Source organism: Osmia lignaria, chromosome 4 (assembly GCF_051020975.1).
Source record: "Osmia lignaria lignaria isolate PbOS001 chromosome 4, iyOsmLign1, whole genome shotgun sequence".
Classification (NCBI taxonomy): Eukaryota; Metazoa; Arthropoda; class Insecta; order Hymenoptera; family Megachilidae; genus Osmia; species Osmia lignaria.
The window spans coordinates 10084190-10102807 of NC_135035.1; the positions used below are offsets into that span (position 1 = coordinate 10084190).

An 18618-nucleotide genomic window follows, 5' to 3' on the forward strand; every position below is an offset into this window, starting at 1 on the left:
GCATCAAAACTCTCGTTCGTTCTTGGCGAGTCGATAATCGCGCGAATTGCACGCGAAAGGAGGGTGTAAAACGCGACGCGGCTCGCGAGAGGGTGAGAACCGAGAGAAGTAGATTGTGTTTCATACGGTACGCCGCGACACACGCTCTCACCTGTGATACCTACATTCATACCTACGTGCGCGTTAAACGAGCCCGTTACCGCGGGCGTTTCTCTGGAATCGACCGCGTTTCGCGCTTCTTTTCACGCTAATGTCGCGCGATGAATCATTATCTATTTTCACCTGTGTTTCACACCGTGGAAAACATGTTGTACCTTATACAAATATAAATAAAGCGATTTTGAATAAGAATGACGATTTAAGATTTTCCCACCCCTGTATAATTTAATGATTTCTTAAACGATCCCATAAAAATTTGATTAGACGCGTATGTACGGTGAATAACTTGCACACTATGGCCCTGGAAAGAGAATACACCAAGGGGGATGAAAAGAGCGAGGTGAAAAAGTGAGAGAGGGGGTGGCGGAGGATGCTTCGGCGAGCGTCGCTCGAGTAATTATTACGGATTTTCCGGATCTAATTCTCCGGACGGTAACACGACACAATTCACTCACGCAGATTGCGCACGAGAGGATGTAAATTCCTGTCAGTCGGACGGTCCATTTCATCTCCTCTTTTTCGTCGGCTCCTAACCGACACCGAGGTCGACGCTGGACGATTATTCGGTTTTCCACTTTCTCTTCGGTCCTATCCTCTTTCTCTCTCTCTTTTCCTCTGTCTCTATTCATCCGCCGATTCTCGCACCCTTTTCTCGCCTCTCTTTTTCACCCCCTTAACCCACCGCCGCTGTTCTACGCTCGTTCTCACCGTAGCCACGCTCGTTTTCCAACCCTGCCCCCAACCCCCAGCTTCGGTTCTCGGCTTTTAACCGCGATTACGGGGATCTCGAGTAGGCCTCTCGAGATCGAAGTAAAGGTGATTCGTGTTTCCCTCCTCCCGCTGATTTCCTTCGTGCTTGGAATTCAAGGTTAACGCGGCGAGCCTCTCTATATTACCTGAATTTCCGTTTAATAGAATTTCGGTCTTCATCAACGACTCTCTTTCTCTCCTTTTCTTCTCTTTCCTTCTTTAATCGCTTCTTTCATTTGCGATCCCCTTTTCATTTCGATCGTTTCGTTCGGTCTTTTGAGCACCGGAATAAAGGAACAGATTCCGTGGCAGTTTTTTGTCGTATCTCGTCCCCGCCAGCATCAATCGCTATGAATTTTTAACCCCTTCCCAGAGGTTATTCCCTTCCCCTTTCCGATGAAACTTTATCGTTACGCGAAAATTGATAGAGTATCCTTCCTTTTCATCGCGCCTTCTTCTTCTGTTCGTTAAATCGGTGTAATTAATTTGCGAGAGCAACACTTTCTTCGAAATCTGTTCATTGAAATCTATCCAACCTCGTGGAAACGAGGGATCAACGAGTAAATATACCCTGCCACTTGATCTATCATTATGGAGTACCAGGAATGGCTAATCATCAGTTGGGCCAATTTCTCTGAAGCCTGCCACTCATCTCCTGGTGTCAAAACGATTTCTGACCTGCACAAACGCATCCTGTGTATTTAACCTTTCAAATACCGTTTCTCCGGAGGATTTCTTTAAAAAAAGGTGATAATCACAGGATGCTTCGTTAACAACTTTGACGAATTGACTTATTTATTTTCTTAGCTTTTCAAATTTCACGCGTTCACGAAATTTTTCCTGAATCAGGATGTAAAGGAAGGCAACAACAGGCTCGTTCCGTGAGGCGATTCGCGTGACGCCTAATTAAACGTTCTCGACTGAAAATATCGTATTCAGCTAGGTAGAACGATCTAGATATCAGCTGGCCGTGTCATCGTGGATGCGACGTGGCACGCACACAAACGTACGGGTCAGGACGGTGTGAGTGGTCATTAAGGATGCCGGGGGCCACTAATCGTCATCAGAGACGTATTCAGCGACGACTACGGTACGCAGAAAATATAAAATTGCCCCAGCACGTCGGTCAATAGGCATAATGATTATTTTCCGCGCTATAATGAGCGCTAGTCACTCCCACCGTGTGCTCGCGGATTACCTCTGCACGTCTGTTCGAGGGATAATAAAGGATCCGGGTCAATAGCGTTGTAATGAGGTATCTGGACATCGTCGTCAAGATTCTCTTGGCTACCGCGACATTTTGCCAGCTCCGCCACGGGAAAAGACAAACGCCTCGTAGACGCTCTTGTTTGGCTTCTTTGTCAGACACCCCGGCAACGACGGGGAAGATTTGTACCGTTGGCATTCGTTCAACGATCCAGAGATCGCGACGATGCTTGTTTTCAAGGGAAAGTAGGCAATTGTATTTAAAGTAGCTTTACACGTGTTTTCAAATGATTTTGATAATGTAGAAAAATTATCTTTTTAAACTAATTCACAAATTATTAGGTGTAGAAATTAATTCGGATTTATTTTGTTTTAAATTACAGTAATTTCAATTATTAAAATAACTTTTAAGTTCACTTTTCAAGTTCATGAGAGGGCGAGAAAATATTCAAATGTAAAATAGTGATTAAAATAAGAATAAAGGCGCCGAATTAATTTCTACACCTAATAATTACGAGAATATCCTTCTATTTAATTTTGCACCGAATTAATTCATCCGACGCAGAAAAACAGACTTATTCGAAGAATACGCGTGATCATTAGCTTCCCTTTTTCTCTTTCAACCAGGTCGCCGTTGCTACTTGTGTTTTTTCGCTCGCTCCTTTTGTTTACAGTCCGACTGTGGGGGTGGGAGAAATGAAATTCGACATCGAGAGCAGTTTTATGCGGGCGAATTAAGGCGAGCGAGGCTGGCATAGAATAAAAATAGCATCGCAAACGGGCGTGTTCCGTGTCGCTTCCGGTCGGCCGATTCGAGAGAGGTCCAGATCGATCGGGAATCGCGAATTTCGCGGATCTTGTTAATTAATTTTTAAACGTGCTCCACCGTTGAGAAGCTGGTCGAGAACACCGCTCGGTTCACGCGAACGGAAAAATTCGATTCAATGAATCCTCGTCGATTCTTTTCCTCCCCCGAAAAGTTAAACCATGGATTATTATGCGGATTATTCAATTTGATTTCCGCCACGTGCATTAATTCTGATTTATTTTCACCCGGGTGTCGTATCGTCCGTTGAACGAGAAACTTTTTGCAAGATTTTCAGCAAATATTTCCTTTCCCTGATCCACGGAAATATGTTTAAAAATACTGCAGGGGTTGAAGGAATTCAACTGTTTACTTTAAGGATGACTAAGTTTCGCTGGTGAAAAACAGGTACGCAAAGAAGGAACTTTATCGCAGAAGGTAATTTGTGCAGTAACGAGCTACATATTTGTTAGAATTACTTGCAACAGTCTACAATTTTGTATGAAGTTACTAAACAGCCCGTAAAATCTACCCTAGACTCCAGTGGTTTTCATGAAAAGTACACAAGATTGGAAAGATATTCTTTTAGCTGCATATAAAATCAGATTTTGCCTACACTCCTGGATATTAGGATTTTAAAAAACAAATAAAATGAAAAATTATTTGATAAGAATTTTCTGAGCGATGAAAAATTCTCAGGAAAATGGAGACGTTTCGATTTAAACAGAAATTAATTCACCGAAAGTGAAAAGAAATTAGTCCGTTGGCAAGTTTTAATGATTCCGCGGGATTCGTGTAACGAAATTTCCGGAAATTAGCCGCGGCTAAGTAACAGCAGTCGTCATTTCGTATAATTTACTCGCATAATGCCGGGCCCGTGAAATTGAATCGTTAGGACCTAACCGCATCGAAATAAATGGCGAGGTCGCAATTTAATAAGGACCAGTCACCATCTTCCGGTGATTAATTCTTGCTAAAAAGTTCCAGCAACTTTACAGACTCCTTTCTCATGGATCCTAACTTCTCGGAGTCATTCTCACCGACCGCCAACCCCTCGTCCAACGTCGAAGTAAACTTTCCAACCCCATCCCAGCCAACTTTCTTTCCCCGTAAAACAGCCGGCAACGACAACCCCGCTGTATCTAAGACCATCGACACCTAATGTATTTAATTTCCAATTAGCCGAGGCATAATTCGATCGATATTTATGGCTATTCTGTCTGCGAAAGCGTTTTCCTTCTCCCTCTCTTCGTTTTCCCTCCAATAAAACACACTGTGCTTTCATTACCTTATTTTTTATTTAAATCGTATTTACATACGAGATTGAAACCATCTACGAATATACAATATTTCAATTTAAAATTGCTCAATTTCTATCTACTCTCAAATTATTCTCTCAGAATTATAAATAAAAACTCGTTGAATAATGTAGGGGTCACCGGTGACTGACAGCGAAAATTTGATATACTTTTATAATTAAAAGAATTAAATAATCTTTTAGAAAGCACAGTTTATTAAAGCTGTCGTCGAAGGGAGGCTCCACTCGCTCTTCGAGGGAAGAGCTGGATCTCCTTAGATTGAAATAAGTTGCCAACAACTTGGGCAATTACGGCCATAATTGCGACATACATTATGCTAATGCTGTCCGTTACCTTCTAGTCTTCATTCGTGAAACTTTCAGAGGAGGAAGGAATTTTTGAAAGAAATCGTTCGAAAGAGAATCAGCTCGCGGGTATATTGCTTAATGTTTCATTCGGCAACGGGAACGCGGGAGCTTTAATAAAATACGTCGAATGAAAAACGAGAATCGTAAAAACCGAGTCCCAGGGCCTTTCGATACATATATATATATTTTTTTTTAACGGAGCAGGGGGATCGGGGATACAAGTTATTACGCGACGCTTGGCTCAGACCCGTTTGAAATCCCCGAAGCCATTAAAATAGAAATGGGAAACTCGGCCCTCCCAATTTCAGCATAATATTGTGATTACGATATGCAGAGACGCTTATATATTCGCACGGGTCCGGACGGATGCCCCTTGCCCAGTGTACACCCCCAATACCAGTATCACCCTTCTCCACGTTTCCACCATACATTTATTCCCGCATAATCGACCTCTCACGTCATTTATTCCTCCAACGCCTAAATGTATATTTTAATAATACATATCCTGCCGGACCTGCAATCTGCTTTTGTCTTAACTTCGTTTCGTTGAAAATTTTTCTCGTATGATAAAAGGACGAGCGCTTTCTCACTTTTATACTGTTCCGTAGTTTCGAGAGAAACTTTTTGGGATAATTTTAAGGGACGATGAAGGGTGTCTTTCGCCCGGGTTGAAATTTTATATTTTCATTTAATCTTTTTTGAATATTTCATCAGTTCCATTTTTATCTTGTTTTATCAAAGCTTCGCAGGGTGATCGAGAAAATCGTGGAAACAGTGTTGAGCAACGATCGAGGAATTCTTCGAGTTCGAACAAAGTAAAGGGAATGGGGAGGGAAAAAAGAGTCGTGAATACCTAGAAAACAGAACTATCGCGCCACTTCCGTGGCATCACCATAAATCCCAAGTGGTATAGCTACGTGGGTCGTATTCGCGCGTGAGATAGTGCCGCGAGTGGAGAATGTATCAAAATCAGGCGCGAGGTTGCTTTATGGACGGGAACGCTCGTAAATACGCACTTCTGGTACTCCTACTCGGCTGCGGAACGCTCGGGACCCGGAGAGAAACTGCCTGGATAGGTTGGCCGATAGAGAAAGGGCCACGAAATAGCTTCTACGGGATGCTAATAAAAGATAGAACCGGCTAGATAGAGACTCCCAGGCCGCGATATCGCCTCGCCCTTCCTGTCTCGCGCTCCCATTGTTTCGCAGATCGTCTTGTCGTTTCGCGACCAACGACAACAATTGATTGCTCGAAGAAAGCTGAAGCAACTGGCCCCTTGATAGTTAGAAAAATTAGAGGTTGAATTTGAAAGAAATTTTCCTCTAAAAATTAATTAAAAATTTGAACGAAGCTTTAATTTTGTTCGCAGAAAAATTACTTGATATTGTGGAAGAAATAAGGGGAAGATTCCCCTTCCCAATTCCCTAGAGCACAATCATCTGTAAGGTGTTCCCGAGTCAAGGGAACATTAACGTTTCTCCGAAACGTTTCCCACCCGTTTCAACCCTGGAATTCCCTTACGAGTAGTAGAAACAGTTATATCCTCTCGCTGGAGAGCACTGATCGATATGCAGCGATCGAAGTTCATTTCCCGTTGTGCATTGCTTCACGAATTTAGACCGATGCACCTGTTTCTATCTTTACGATTTACTGATTTAAAGTACTACTTGCCTTGTTCAATATTTCCGGATAAATAAAGCTCGGATGCTTGAATCTGGGTCAAAATGATTAATTCGTAATTGCGATGCACCACCCTTAATACATTGAATCCCACAGTGCAAATGGGTGTACGTTGTAAGACGCATTGAATTTTAATTATTAAGAATAGGAATATTTGATTTTCAAATTTTGGCATTCAATGGCATTCAATGTATTAAGGGTGGGTTTTATTAGAAGGCACAAATAGTTACATAATTGCAACAACAGATAATCAAACGTGTTCTTATATAACATTTTCTAAGCTGATCTCGCGTATTATGTTATATACGCTCGGTATACGGTAAACTTGGGTCAACTTAATCCCAACCAAGTAGCAAATCTAATTATGCGACTGCACCCGGGTTAATGCCAGATTAACTAGTTACGAAGCTACGAATTGTAAAGTTTCTGCGAAAACCGAGCGGATACATCGTTCCTACCGGAATATCATAATTAATCTCAGAATTATTAACAACAAAATTTTCAAAAAAAGATGCCTGCTACAATGTCGAACCTACCGAACCAAAAACCGTATCGCGAAGACAATGGAAAGCTATAATTAATGCAGGATACGGTGATGAAATATTATAAAAAATTCATCGTCGAGAAACGAACTGAGGGGGATGGAGGAGAATTAAAAGAAAAAAGGAAAAAAAATGAAAATGGTTGGTTGGAAGTTCCTGTTTCGCACGGAACAGTCCGGCTTGTCACAAGGACAGAAAGCAGGCGGCATGAAAGCGGGGAGCAAGGTGTTAGTCCGCACGGAATTTCCTACGCTTGATGCCGGATACGAGGCTTAATTGCACCGCCACACAATGTAAATATTCCGCGTCAGTTAACCACCGTCCACGTACACGCACGCGTGCGAATGAAACCGGCCCACTCTGTCATCTACGGTAACGCCAGTGTGTCATCGCACGCTACCGCGTTATCGTCCACAATGAATCCTTGCAAACCGGCCTTTTTATTCCCTCCCTCGGAACGTATCTGAGCAAACAGCGTAATATAGATGATTGCACGGCCGCCGATGACAAACGTTAAAAATACCATGATTTAGGGCCACTGCGAGCTGATAAGCTCGCCAGGGGGACGGGCAAGATCGGAGTATTGCATATTTCACGTGGCGTTGAACGCCATGCGTTAGCTACCCGCTTCGATGCGGCCTTCGCTAATAAATTGCCCTTCGTTTCATGATTATAGATCGGTCAGATTGCTTCGCAACTATCGCGGCCATGAAACATTGATCCATCGATGAAGAAATTTCGAAAGTTGAAAGTTGAATTCGCGATAAAATTTTTCTAAAAAACCTCCCCTAAAATAGTCTGCAACGATAAATTGAGATATTCGAAACGAAGATGTCTAATATTAGATCGTTAGATAGTGTTCGTTGTTCCTGGTGGAAATCTTCGAACCAACATGGATTTCGAAGCAGCTAACTACGAATTTCTCTTTTCCTTCCACGATATCGGTATATCGGTATAGGAAAGCGCAAACAGTGTGCACAGTGACCCACCCGAAGGAACTTCCTAATCCCCGTGGCCGGCTAACGTTCAAATCCGTGAGCAGATAGTTACACCTTCGCGCGTAGATACAGGTAATGCCTGTTTACAGATATCGGTGCAAACATTAATAGGAAGTAGTTACCGTGCACCTTGGAGGATTACGTTATTCTTAACCCCGCGGATGACCCGTGACTTCCTGATAAATTTCCTCCATGACACTTCAGATTTCGTTTTCGTTCATTCAAGCACCGAGTTCCGGAAAGTAATTTCATTACCTTGAATTGTAATTGAGTTGTAAGGAGAAGATTATTGATCAGCGCGAATGGCACTCAGCTTCGAATAAGTACATTTCTAAAGGTCAAATTTCCTTTTCAGCTCGGTAATAGTTTGAAAAAGTATAGAACTCCTTCAGGAATTGATAAATAAAAAAGAATTGCTTCGAAGACGAATCGTAATCGATGAAGCAATTTCTTAGTCCTCGATTTGAACTTCTGAAGCGAGGTTGAGGATCAAGGATGAAGGATCGCCGCTTGCGGTCATCAAGGTGGAAAACGGGTGGGTGGTGCCGACACACACGTACAGTATCATCCCTTTCAACCCCGTACTTAGGGTGACCATCTCATTTATATAGTAAAACAGAGTCGCGCAATGGTGAAGCAGGGACAGGAGTTGAGTTTGTTTGTCGAGCAAACGTTTGCCGACGACACCGCTGGACACTGGTGCCTAGCTAGCTCTGGTCCTTGGTACAAGTCTGTCCGAACCACTGAAGGTTGGTCCGGCAAGGGTAGAGGTGGAAGAGGGAAGGGGAGGGATTTAATACCATCTCCCAGGATGAACAGTGGTGGTCAAATAACTTCGCCAAGTGATTCCCAGCGACGGTATTAATGTGTCCAGTCCCTTCGGGCTTCTGCTTCATCTCGGAATGTCGATAATCCGAAGGCGGTGTTCGTGCAACGTCGTTTACGTCGGTGGAAGCTGAATTATTCCCAATCGAGAGGGTTTCGCTGATTTGTCAAAAATCTCATTGACCGATAAGTTCTTTAAACGAGAGACCTGATTAGTCTCGTTTAATTAAGCAACTTTGTTTACACAGTCGAATAAAGGCGCGAGCAACGGTGGATTAAATTCACCGTGCAAAAAGTCCACAGTCACCGGTCGCGCAATCAGTATTAATTGAAAATTCTCATCGAGGGTAGGACGTACCGAATGGAAGGCGACGAAGTCTGACGTCAATTCGTAGAAACAAACAGCTCATCCTGACGACGAAGGACGAACGTAAACGAAGATTAAACACGAGTGACGCTCGCGATTTCAAGATTCCATTCGTCTTACTCCAAGATCTAAACATCAAGGTCGTAAATCCATCAATAAATCCCGGCGCCCTCCTCACCGGTGACCACATTTGCTTAGGGATAAGAAGCAAAGACAAGCAAGCACACGGGGGTGGCCAGGAGGAGGTGTAAGTCTGTAGGGCAGTGAGGAATGGCTCGGTCTAGCGAGCCTTTAGCCCCGGCTTAGCATGTACTGGAAACACCATCCCCTATCCTTCGTGTCGGGGCCAAGTTATACCCGCAAACAGTCGTACATTAGTGCCTGCAGGAGTCCTGCAGGATTTATAAGGGGCGCCCGCGGGCGCACAAGAGGCTATGCGGCCGTCTCTCGATGGTTAAAACTAGAAGAGACCAGTGGGATAGGAGGGCAGATCGTTTGTGTGCACAAGTGTTGCGAGAAGGACGTAGCGAAGGTGGATATATTAGAATCAGTTTGATCAAATGATTTCACGCTCAAAATTTAAATAACTATCATAATCGAATATGTGCAGTTAATTGAGATGACCTTTACTGATCATGATCCAATAATGATTGAACTCAATCTCAAGTCGCTTGAATCTCGAAGGACTGCTTTTGCTTATAAGCATAGAAAAATAAAATTATTATCACTGAAGTAAAAGAAATACAAAGATAAAAGGAAGTGAAATTTTATAAAATGAAACTGAATTGTATACTTTGACCCTAGCTAACAGAGTAGCTGAAGAGCGATCCTCGAGATTCCAGTTCCTTGGAACGCGAGAATATTTACACATGCACCCAATGCACTGGTCAGTTTATGCTACGTTGAATTTTCCTTTGCTACCCGGCAACTAAAGCAAATTTCTCTGCAATCTCGAAGGGTTAGTGTAAACATTAGACGCGTTAGAAACCGAGGGTTGCATTCGTCTGGACGTAACGTTGCCGTGTGTAATCGTGTCCTGTTATGAGACAAGAAAACCCTTTCACCGTTCATTATGAGCATGGATAATGCATGCCGTGAACCATCATGGCCGATGGACGGTATTCGTTTCGAACTCGGTTCGAAACTGCTGCGCTCGTTGCCGGGCTTTAACGAGCAATTGGCAGCCAGTAGAAACAGGCTAAACATCAGGGACGAGGTTGAACTCGGAGTCTCTAAGAGTTCAGTTCGCTACGTGAGCACGTCGCCAGAGGGTTGGATCGGCCGCGGAAACAAGATGGGGGCTCGGTCAAGGGGGTTGGTCAGGTTGAAGGGTGGTGGGTGGTGGTAGCCAGTGGTCAGCACACTTGGCCGACCCTACTTCGCTAACTAGTTTAATGATATATGTTGAGCTACAAGCGCCTTGATTAATCGTTAACTAATGTTGGACCTCGTAGTGCACCACCACCACCATCACCCTAAACCCGCCACTATCGCCGAGCAGCAACACCGTGCCACGATGAAGAGAGATGGTTTCGAAGCAACGACGAGAAAGAGGGGATGGAGGAAGGTCCAGGCCACCGCAGCAGTCCTTACCCTCGTCGAATCCACGGGACCCAAACTCGAACGTGGCCAAACAGAAATCTAATCTCACTCAGCGTATAATTTGATTTATGACTCGCGGCCGTTCGAGCGGAAACCAGAAGAGGAAAAAAAAAAATTATAGAATCGGTCGAAGGAACGATGTAAGGAAAGAAGTAACGCGCAAGGGTTCGAGTCATCGACGCAATTTGCCAGAGTGTCCATCGTCCATGGGGGATAAGAGATGGTTGGAGGGGGATACAGAGGCACAGTCGTACGCAAATTTACGTCTCGCGAGAGACATCCCAAAACCCCTTCAGCCTTCCTCGAATTGAATTAACTCGGCGTCTTCCCCCGGCTCTATTCCTGAGCTCCGCACGTGGAACATTGGTCATCCCTAATTCGCTTATGGCCCTCGATCAATTAAGTCGTCGGCCATTCGCGCAAATCCCGGTGACCCTTCCAGACATCGCCCGCTCGTGGACGAAGACACCGTGTTGCTTTAACGTTATCGTCCATGAAATAGCAAAATTTTTCATTCAACTAATATTTCTCCAAGATCTATCCAAAAATCAGATACGCGATGTTACCACGTCTATTGTTAAGATTCGACTGATGTTCTTCCAAGAAAAGCAACAATTTTCTTTTAATAGTGGCAAGAAATGTAATTTACAGGTAATGTCTGTTATTAGATGAAACATTGTGTCATACATTAGACTGGGAACTGATTGCTTTTTGTGCTAATGGATCTTACATCAGCGATGGAGTATCCTTGAGTTAATATGGGAACGCACAATTCCCATTTGTCTGTAACACATTAAAAAATGTGTGTCACACCTCCCTTTACACGAGAACTAGCTTTTAGCTTCATAAATTAACCCCTTGCTCTGCAATATAACTATCAAAAGAATCATAGGCGAAGGGGTTAAACATCTCTCCGTTAAGGATAGAAGAACAATGTTCCCAGACGAATATATCAACCGAGAAAATGAAGACGTCTTACCAGAAAGGTAAAGAGTAGATGCATTCGATTAATGCATCGAATGCCGATCATAATGCGAGACTGGCGTACGAATATTGGCGAGCGTATCACATGCTTCGAAGAGAGACGGAGAGAGATAGAGTGAGAGAAGCAGCTGCAATAGGGAGTGCCAGAGGGGGTGGCTCAGGGATGCAAGACACCGTGAAATTACCAGCAGAGTCTCCCATCCCAGCGGGGGTGGATGGGTGGAACGGACTTTGTCCACTCCGCGCCCTTGGACCACCGTCCAGCCGGGTATTTGTCTTGTCTCCTTGTTTATGAGATTCAACATTGTTATTTGGCACCGCACCGGAGAGTTTCTAGGTACCGTGCGGCCGCTAGTTTCCGGCGAGTTTCCTACTTTAAAAGGCTGTGTCCTGGTGCGCGATTGCACCCGTCACTTATCCGTGGTTCTTCCTCCACCACGATTGTCCTTAATCAAGTTGGAAGAACGGCGCACGGAAGGACAGGGAAATTTAGACGCGGAACGACGCTTGGAATACTTTAGAAGATTCGAAGACGAAGGAAAGAGAATTTCAGAAGAAAAAAAAAAAAAAAAAAAATGATGAACCAGCGTAATCTTCGTCCATCTGAATTACTTAATAATAACTGTGTCACCGTGAAACTTCTGTTGGTCAGCGCGGTATTATCATTAAGGCGGTCCAGCATTTTCAATTAAATATATCTGCGGCAATCGCGACGCCTTATCGCGAGCGTAATACGTTCTCGATTGCACAGCGAACATCGAACTGGTTCGGACAATGGTTCCATATACGGCCAGGCGAATTGCAATCACGTTTCCCGCGGTGCTTAGCGTTACTCCTCGCAAGATACCGTTTTAAATCAGTCGAGATAATGTTATCCGGCTTATGTTCCGCCTAATCGTCGCATTATCTCTCGACTAGCTCTTGGCTAAGCTCACGCTAGAACGAGCTACTTTTTTTTCAGCTCGAATGTACGCGTGGAATTAGAATAAACAAAGGGAAGCACGATAAAGTGCGGTGATAAGAGAAAATGGAAAAAGTAGCGACAGAAGTTGTTGTAGATCTAAATCGCTGCTTATGAATTATTTAGAAATTATGCTGATGAAACTTGATAAAAAGTTCTCACGAGAGCCGTGAGCATATAATTGATCGTCATTTTAATAAACAATTTTTCAAATGGTTTCTTGGAATCTCGTTAAGAAACGATCTGAGGTTAATTAAGCACCAGCTCGCGTACACGTATCCGTTTGACAGATTGTAGCAGATTATCATAAATTTACGGTGAATTATATAGCGTGATTGAAAAATTTTCAAAGCCTACATAAAATCGCGGAGGATAATTATCGGGAGAATTTTATATCTGTCGCTAGGTGATTGACTGGAAAATCATTCGAGACTAGTTCGATGAAACGATCACGAAATCAATTGAGATATTTATAATAAAAAGCGTCGAATGACAACTAATCACGAGCTGTCGTCGAACAGCAAATTTATATTTCATCAAGGTCCGAGACAAAAGTAAGCGAAACGATAACAACAAGAAATGAAAGGACGTTGAAGCGAAATGACATGGTATGAATTAAAACGCGAAAATCATCGACGATCCATAGGAAAATGGTCGGTGGCCGTTGGTGGAATCAGCGAGCATCAAACGGAATCGCATCAGCCGTTGGATCGAATCGAATCGAATCGAATGACAGGAAGCGTTAGTGAATTTCCGTGATCGGGCTCGCGCGCCTCGCCGCGACGGGAGCGTCGCCCTCAAAGAGCGTCGGCAATTAATTTTACAAGGGCGCAAAAAGGAAGCAAAAAGCGAGAGGAAGCGGCCCGTGGCCGAGTAGACTCGGTCCTCGCGACGATGGGTTTTTATCTGCGCGAGTTGTCAGCCCAACGAGTTCTCCGCCTCGTTGCCTGACCACTGGCGTATAATGTCCACCGTCAATATAAGCTGTCGGATGCTTTTTCCTAAATTGACAGATTTTCAATTTAATCAAGTTCCAATCTAATGGAAAAATGCCCGATCTATCGGCCGGGCGAGGCTATGTACGCGAGGCTATATAGCTACCGATGCCCGCGCTCAATGTACGCCAAACGACGGAGGGGGCCAGATTGAAATAATACTTTTATGTTTAATCACAATCGAAGAGTCCGCTCCAACGATTCTGCGCACCCGCACGCCGATCTCCGAGATTAATCTATTGATAAGCATTCCATCACTCCGGGAATAGCAAGCGAGAGAAATAGACGAGCCGTCCACCGACGGGATATCACCCTTCTCACCTCTTCCCTCTTTCCATCCCCTACAACCCAGTCGCCCTTTCTATTTCTATCTTTTTTTTTTTAACACTCACGTTCCCTTCTTTTTTTTTTTTCAAAGCGACCCTTTGACCACTGGTGTCGCGAGTTCCAATTTAAAAATCACAATCAATTGGAAATCTTGGAAGAGGAGAAATGTAACCTTGACCAGAGAAGGCGCACAATCGAAGGGTCGCCAGTAATTGTGAAAGTCGATCGAAACCCGATTGACTCGGTGAAATGAAGCAGCTAGGTAATGAGATCCGAGCGCGAACCCGGCCGGTTTGCTGCGCCAGCATCCCTCGTTTACCTTCAATCACTTTCTTGACAGATGCATTTACGGTCCAGGTCTGCTGGCCATCAAGGCGGAATGCGCCTTAAGGCCCTCCTCTCTGTAGCTTATCGATCCATCGAGTGCTCGGTGAATCCGCAATCCTAACGCAAAACTATGCCTCTCCTCGAGTGCGCTGCATCTAGGCTGATGCTTTTCTGGCAAAAGTCACGAGGATCCCTCTTCTCTATCGCGTATTCTTCTCGAGATCGTGGAACGGCATTCGTGACGATGCATATATAGTAGATTGGTACCGAGCCTCGAAGGTACTCGATGCATCTCGCGTCTCGACGCGATGCGTCTCTATTTATTTTAACTCGTTCGACGCGCTCGCGGGGCTTCACGAGTGGGCGAGAAATTGGATTTCTGCGATACTAATCGGTTTAGATGAATTTTTACACGTGTCTCTACTTCTTCTTCTTCGTTTTTCGCCGGTGATTTCAATGCCTCTGAATATTCGAAAAGGTGAATGCGCCAGACGAAAAACTAATTACCACTTCTCATCGTGAAACTTCAAATTTTGAATATCTTACGGAGACGAGGACGAAGCGACAGGGTTCGAACTCGAGAAGAATCCTCGAGTGAAACGAAGCACAATGTTTCAACGAGACAATGCGAAGAAGTGTGAAGGCGTGATGACCATGAATAAAACCGTGACCGATAGCAGTGAATTGTGATTGCTCCTCGCCGGGTTTTTTATGGTTTCTAATTGTCGATCATCGTGCGTACACGGTCCTTCGGCTTTTCAATCGGCAGAGAGGCTTGGTTTAGTCACGAACGGCCTCGTGCGTCTAACGAAATCCTTGAAGGACTGCCATGCCTTTGTGTCCGTGTACTTATTAGCCTTACTGGACATCCATTATTCTCGCGGGAAGAAGATATTCCGCAATTAAGAGGAACGGCTAATGGCATTGAGAGGATCGTTAAGAATGCGCCGCTCAAAGGTCCGATAATTTATGATCATTGAATAGAGAAGTTCGATCGATAGCCATTCTATGTGGGTAGAGTTTTTCTCATGAAAATTGCTGGATAATCGACAGTACCAATCGTAGAAAATACAAACAATTCATAAAAGATAATAAATTGTCCAGCAAATTAATTTGAAGCTCAATGTTGGAAGAAGATTGCGTGTATCAAAATTGTCACCCCAGTGAACATTTCAAAAGAAGCATAAAAGAAACTTTCAAAGAGAAAGTTTTCAAAGGTGCTGAAGGGAGAAGCGAGAGGAGAGGAGGCAAGTTACAAGCATCTTTGACATGTTAATACCGATAAATAAGAAAGATCGCAGTGCACGGACGATCACAATTTTTTCCTCGGCTTTTCATATTTCATCTACCTAACCCAGCCAACGCTAGGGAACACCGGGGACATTATTATGTATGCTGTAGCCCTGTTAAGCAGAGGCATTTCTTTTTGCAGCCTCCGCTATGATACATCCTAGAGTTCTTTTGCGCGTAAATTGCATGCTCCCTCCTCAGACACGGGCTAGCCCATGGCATTAAGTCCATGCGTGGACTACGGCTCCACGATGGATCCTGTGTTTGCCGAGGGGATAATAGTGTAATGGATGGACAGGAACAGCGTACCAACGGATGAGACTGCTGTTTTCGAGACTCTAGTCTCCAGTCTGCCGCCTCGCCTCTCTTCTAGTACACTATTATTCTCTTTTGTCGGCTAATTGGCATCATTGTTGTGCATTGTCGGACGGTCGAATTGTTCGTTCCTGATGCGCGAATCAACCGCGCCACGCGGAACACGGAGAGGATAAAAACGAAAAAAAAAAAAAGAGTACCTTTTGTCGAATTTTAATAATACACCCGCGTGAATGCTCGACCGATTAAGATTACAGGCGACATTAACGCTCTTCTGCTGACCATCGCGCTCGGTTATTTCGTTCTTTTCAACGAAATTCGTTTCGTAACTGGAACTGGACTATCGTCGGGTTAAAATCGTGTGAAATTTTGGTCGAGGTTAAATTTAAAATGGCAATAATTTGGAATAAATTAAAGGGACCTTACGTCAGTCGGTGAAAAAGGATACGCTTCGAATTTGCCTATCAATACGAATTACACTCCTAACGATTACAATCAACGCCTAAATAATTCCTCGTTTACGCTCCGAACAAAAGAGCTCGTTAACAGACCTCCCATAAATACTAATTTCGCGCTTAACACGCGAGCTACTTCCTTCGCTTCCAACATACGGAACATCTAGCCGATCTAGATCCATATAGTCGTTGCAGCTTTTACTTTCTCACCTGACGATTACGATGAGCAATCATCATCGTGGTATTAGACGTGTAAATTAATCCAGTGTCTTTTTAACAGTAGAAAGATAAGAAAACTCGCTTGGTCGAAATGGAAGAAAATTAATTTACTTATGTATTCACTTACTCGGATGCAAATATCGAACAGCTTCACCTGAGAAGTTCACGTTTCTCTTTTTAATCGATACCAAGAAACGATACAGCACAGATTACATGCTGATAAATGATCATCGAAATCGTCCCGACGGAAGGGGTCGTGTAAACTGTGATTAGACTTAACTCGGTCGCTGGAACGCGGAAGCGTATCGTGCAAACGCTTAGGCAAATGTCGTGTGTACGCGCGTAGAAGTCGCATACCAGCGTGTAACCCGTTAGAAACTTTGACATTCTATCTGTAAGATTTTCCCACGACTACAGATCCGCTAACGGGAGCAGCCTTTTCTGGCAAATTCTGGTAATAAGCCGAGCCGAGTCGAGCCCGACTGCCTCTCGCTTTAAAACGCTCCAATGACCATGCGCCAAGTATGGAGATTAGATTGGCATAATGGCCACTTATGCGTTCCCGATAACACGGCTTTGTCTTTTTTCCCCACGCGAATCGAGGATTATAGAAAGCGGTCTTGGTTTCGTGAAATCATGCTCGATCTATGATTTCTAATGATTTTTTTTAAAAGAAATTATCGTGAATTATTGTGCCCGATATTCGAGCAGCAACGTCTCAATACGATGTTTGAAGAAAGAATATTAACTGTACATTGACCCCATCATTCATATGGAAGTGATTCGATACGCTTTGTTTTCTACGTTAATCGTATACAGGTCAGAGAGAGACCATCGGCCGAATTAGGCTTGGACGCGACGCAGCAGCTACTTAAGCGGACAATTGGTTGTCATTGACACACAAAACCGTTGCTAACGAGTGTGACAATCGTTTCGACAAAGGGGCTTTCTTATTAACGCATTTCTTATGACGCGCATTTACCGAGGATCCCTCGAGTTCGATTTCGTACCCTTGATCGTGAACTATAAATCATTAAAGAATCGTGACCAAAAATATTCTTTTGATACTAAATAGACATCCAATCAAATTGAAAAACGATCGTCGAAAAATAAAAAATTATTGCTAAATATTATATATAACTGAGCGATTGAAATGATTAATTTCATATTTTACTGAAATTACATCAACGATCTAGCTATAGCTCGCCTAACAGATATCAAATTTCCCGAAGAACCCCTTGGTTCGTTGTGTAATTAACAAACACTGGATTAATCAGTGAAGTAATCGCTTTTGATCAATCAATTCGAATTTCTACTAAAAATCCATTTTCTATTAATTGGATAGAGAAATTCAATTAAAATTAACTGAAAATACGCGACCGAATGGTTTCCACGAGCCAAGGGTCACCAATAATATCTCGGTTTCATCGTCTAATTAACGTACACGGGGTCGAACGATGAAGCGGCTGTATCCGGCCGATTAGAATGATTCTTAATCGATCGTTGGATTAATCCATAGAGATTCATTGACTTACCTCGCTCTTCAAATTCAATGGCACGTCGCAGGGCGCGTCCAACTCGGCTTCCGTGTTCACCTGATGAGACAGCATGCTGTGGCTGTGCCTGGGCGGTACGGCGGTCGCCAACATGTTGGGATGCTGCAGATGCTGAAGACGAGGTTGGAGATGGGGCTGGTGGTGATAAGGCGGCGACAATTGGGTGTTCAGAGTGCGAAGATCAGCTGGCGGGGAAGCGGGTGCAGCGGTACTGCTCTGTTCCTCCTCGGCCGAACCCTCCGCCATGTCAGCCTTGCATCCCGGGGACTCGTAATCTGCAAATCGACCAAAACTCTCTAAGGACCGATCTAATAGTTGAAATCGCCGCGTGCCGACCTACAGTACCCTGCAATTCCATAATGGCTTGAATACAATTTCTCTACGCGGATAGAACGATGACGTGAAACGTCCTGAAATTCAATGACAAATTTCGTTTCATACCAAAGAACGATCATTAATCGTTAATGAAAATTACATTAAAACTGATATCGGCGGGATGATAATAATAATTGAACGATACCACCCAAAGAGGATCGATAGGATTTCAAATCGTCCTCGGCATTAACCCGAGGGTGACATGAAAGGGCAG

The 18618-nt window shown here is 43.8% G+C and overlaps 1 protein-coding gene across 8 annotated transcripts in view; it reads right to left on the minus strand.

Moving 5' to 3' along the window:
- pdm3 (POU-domain protein pdm3) overlaps positions 1–18618 on the minus strand; it is a 124147-nt gene that overhangs the window by 94238 nt on the left and 11291 nt on the right. For all 8 annotated transcript variants that reach the window (XM_034322829.2, XM_034322830.2, XM_034322825.2 and 5 more), the window contains exon 2: positions 18009–18304. In XM_034322829.2, coding sequence (XP_034178720.1) covers positions 18009–18275 — 267 coding nt within the window. In that variant the 5' untranslated portion in view covers positions 18276–18304. The remainder of the gene's footprint in view (positions 1–18008; positions 18305–18618) is intronic.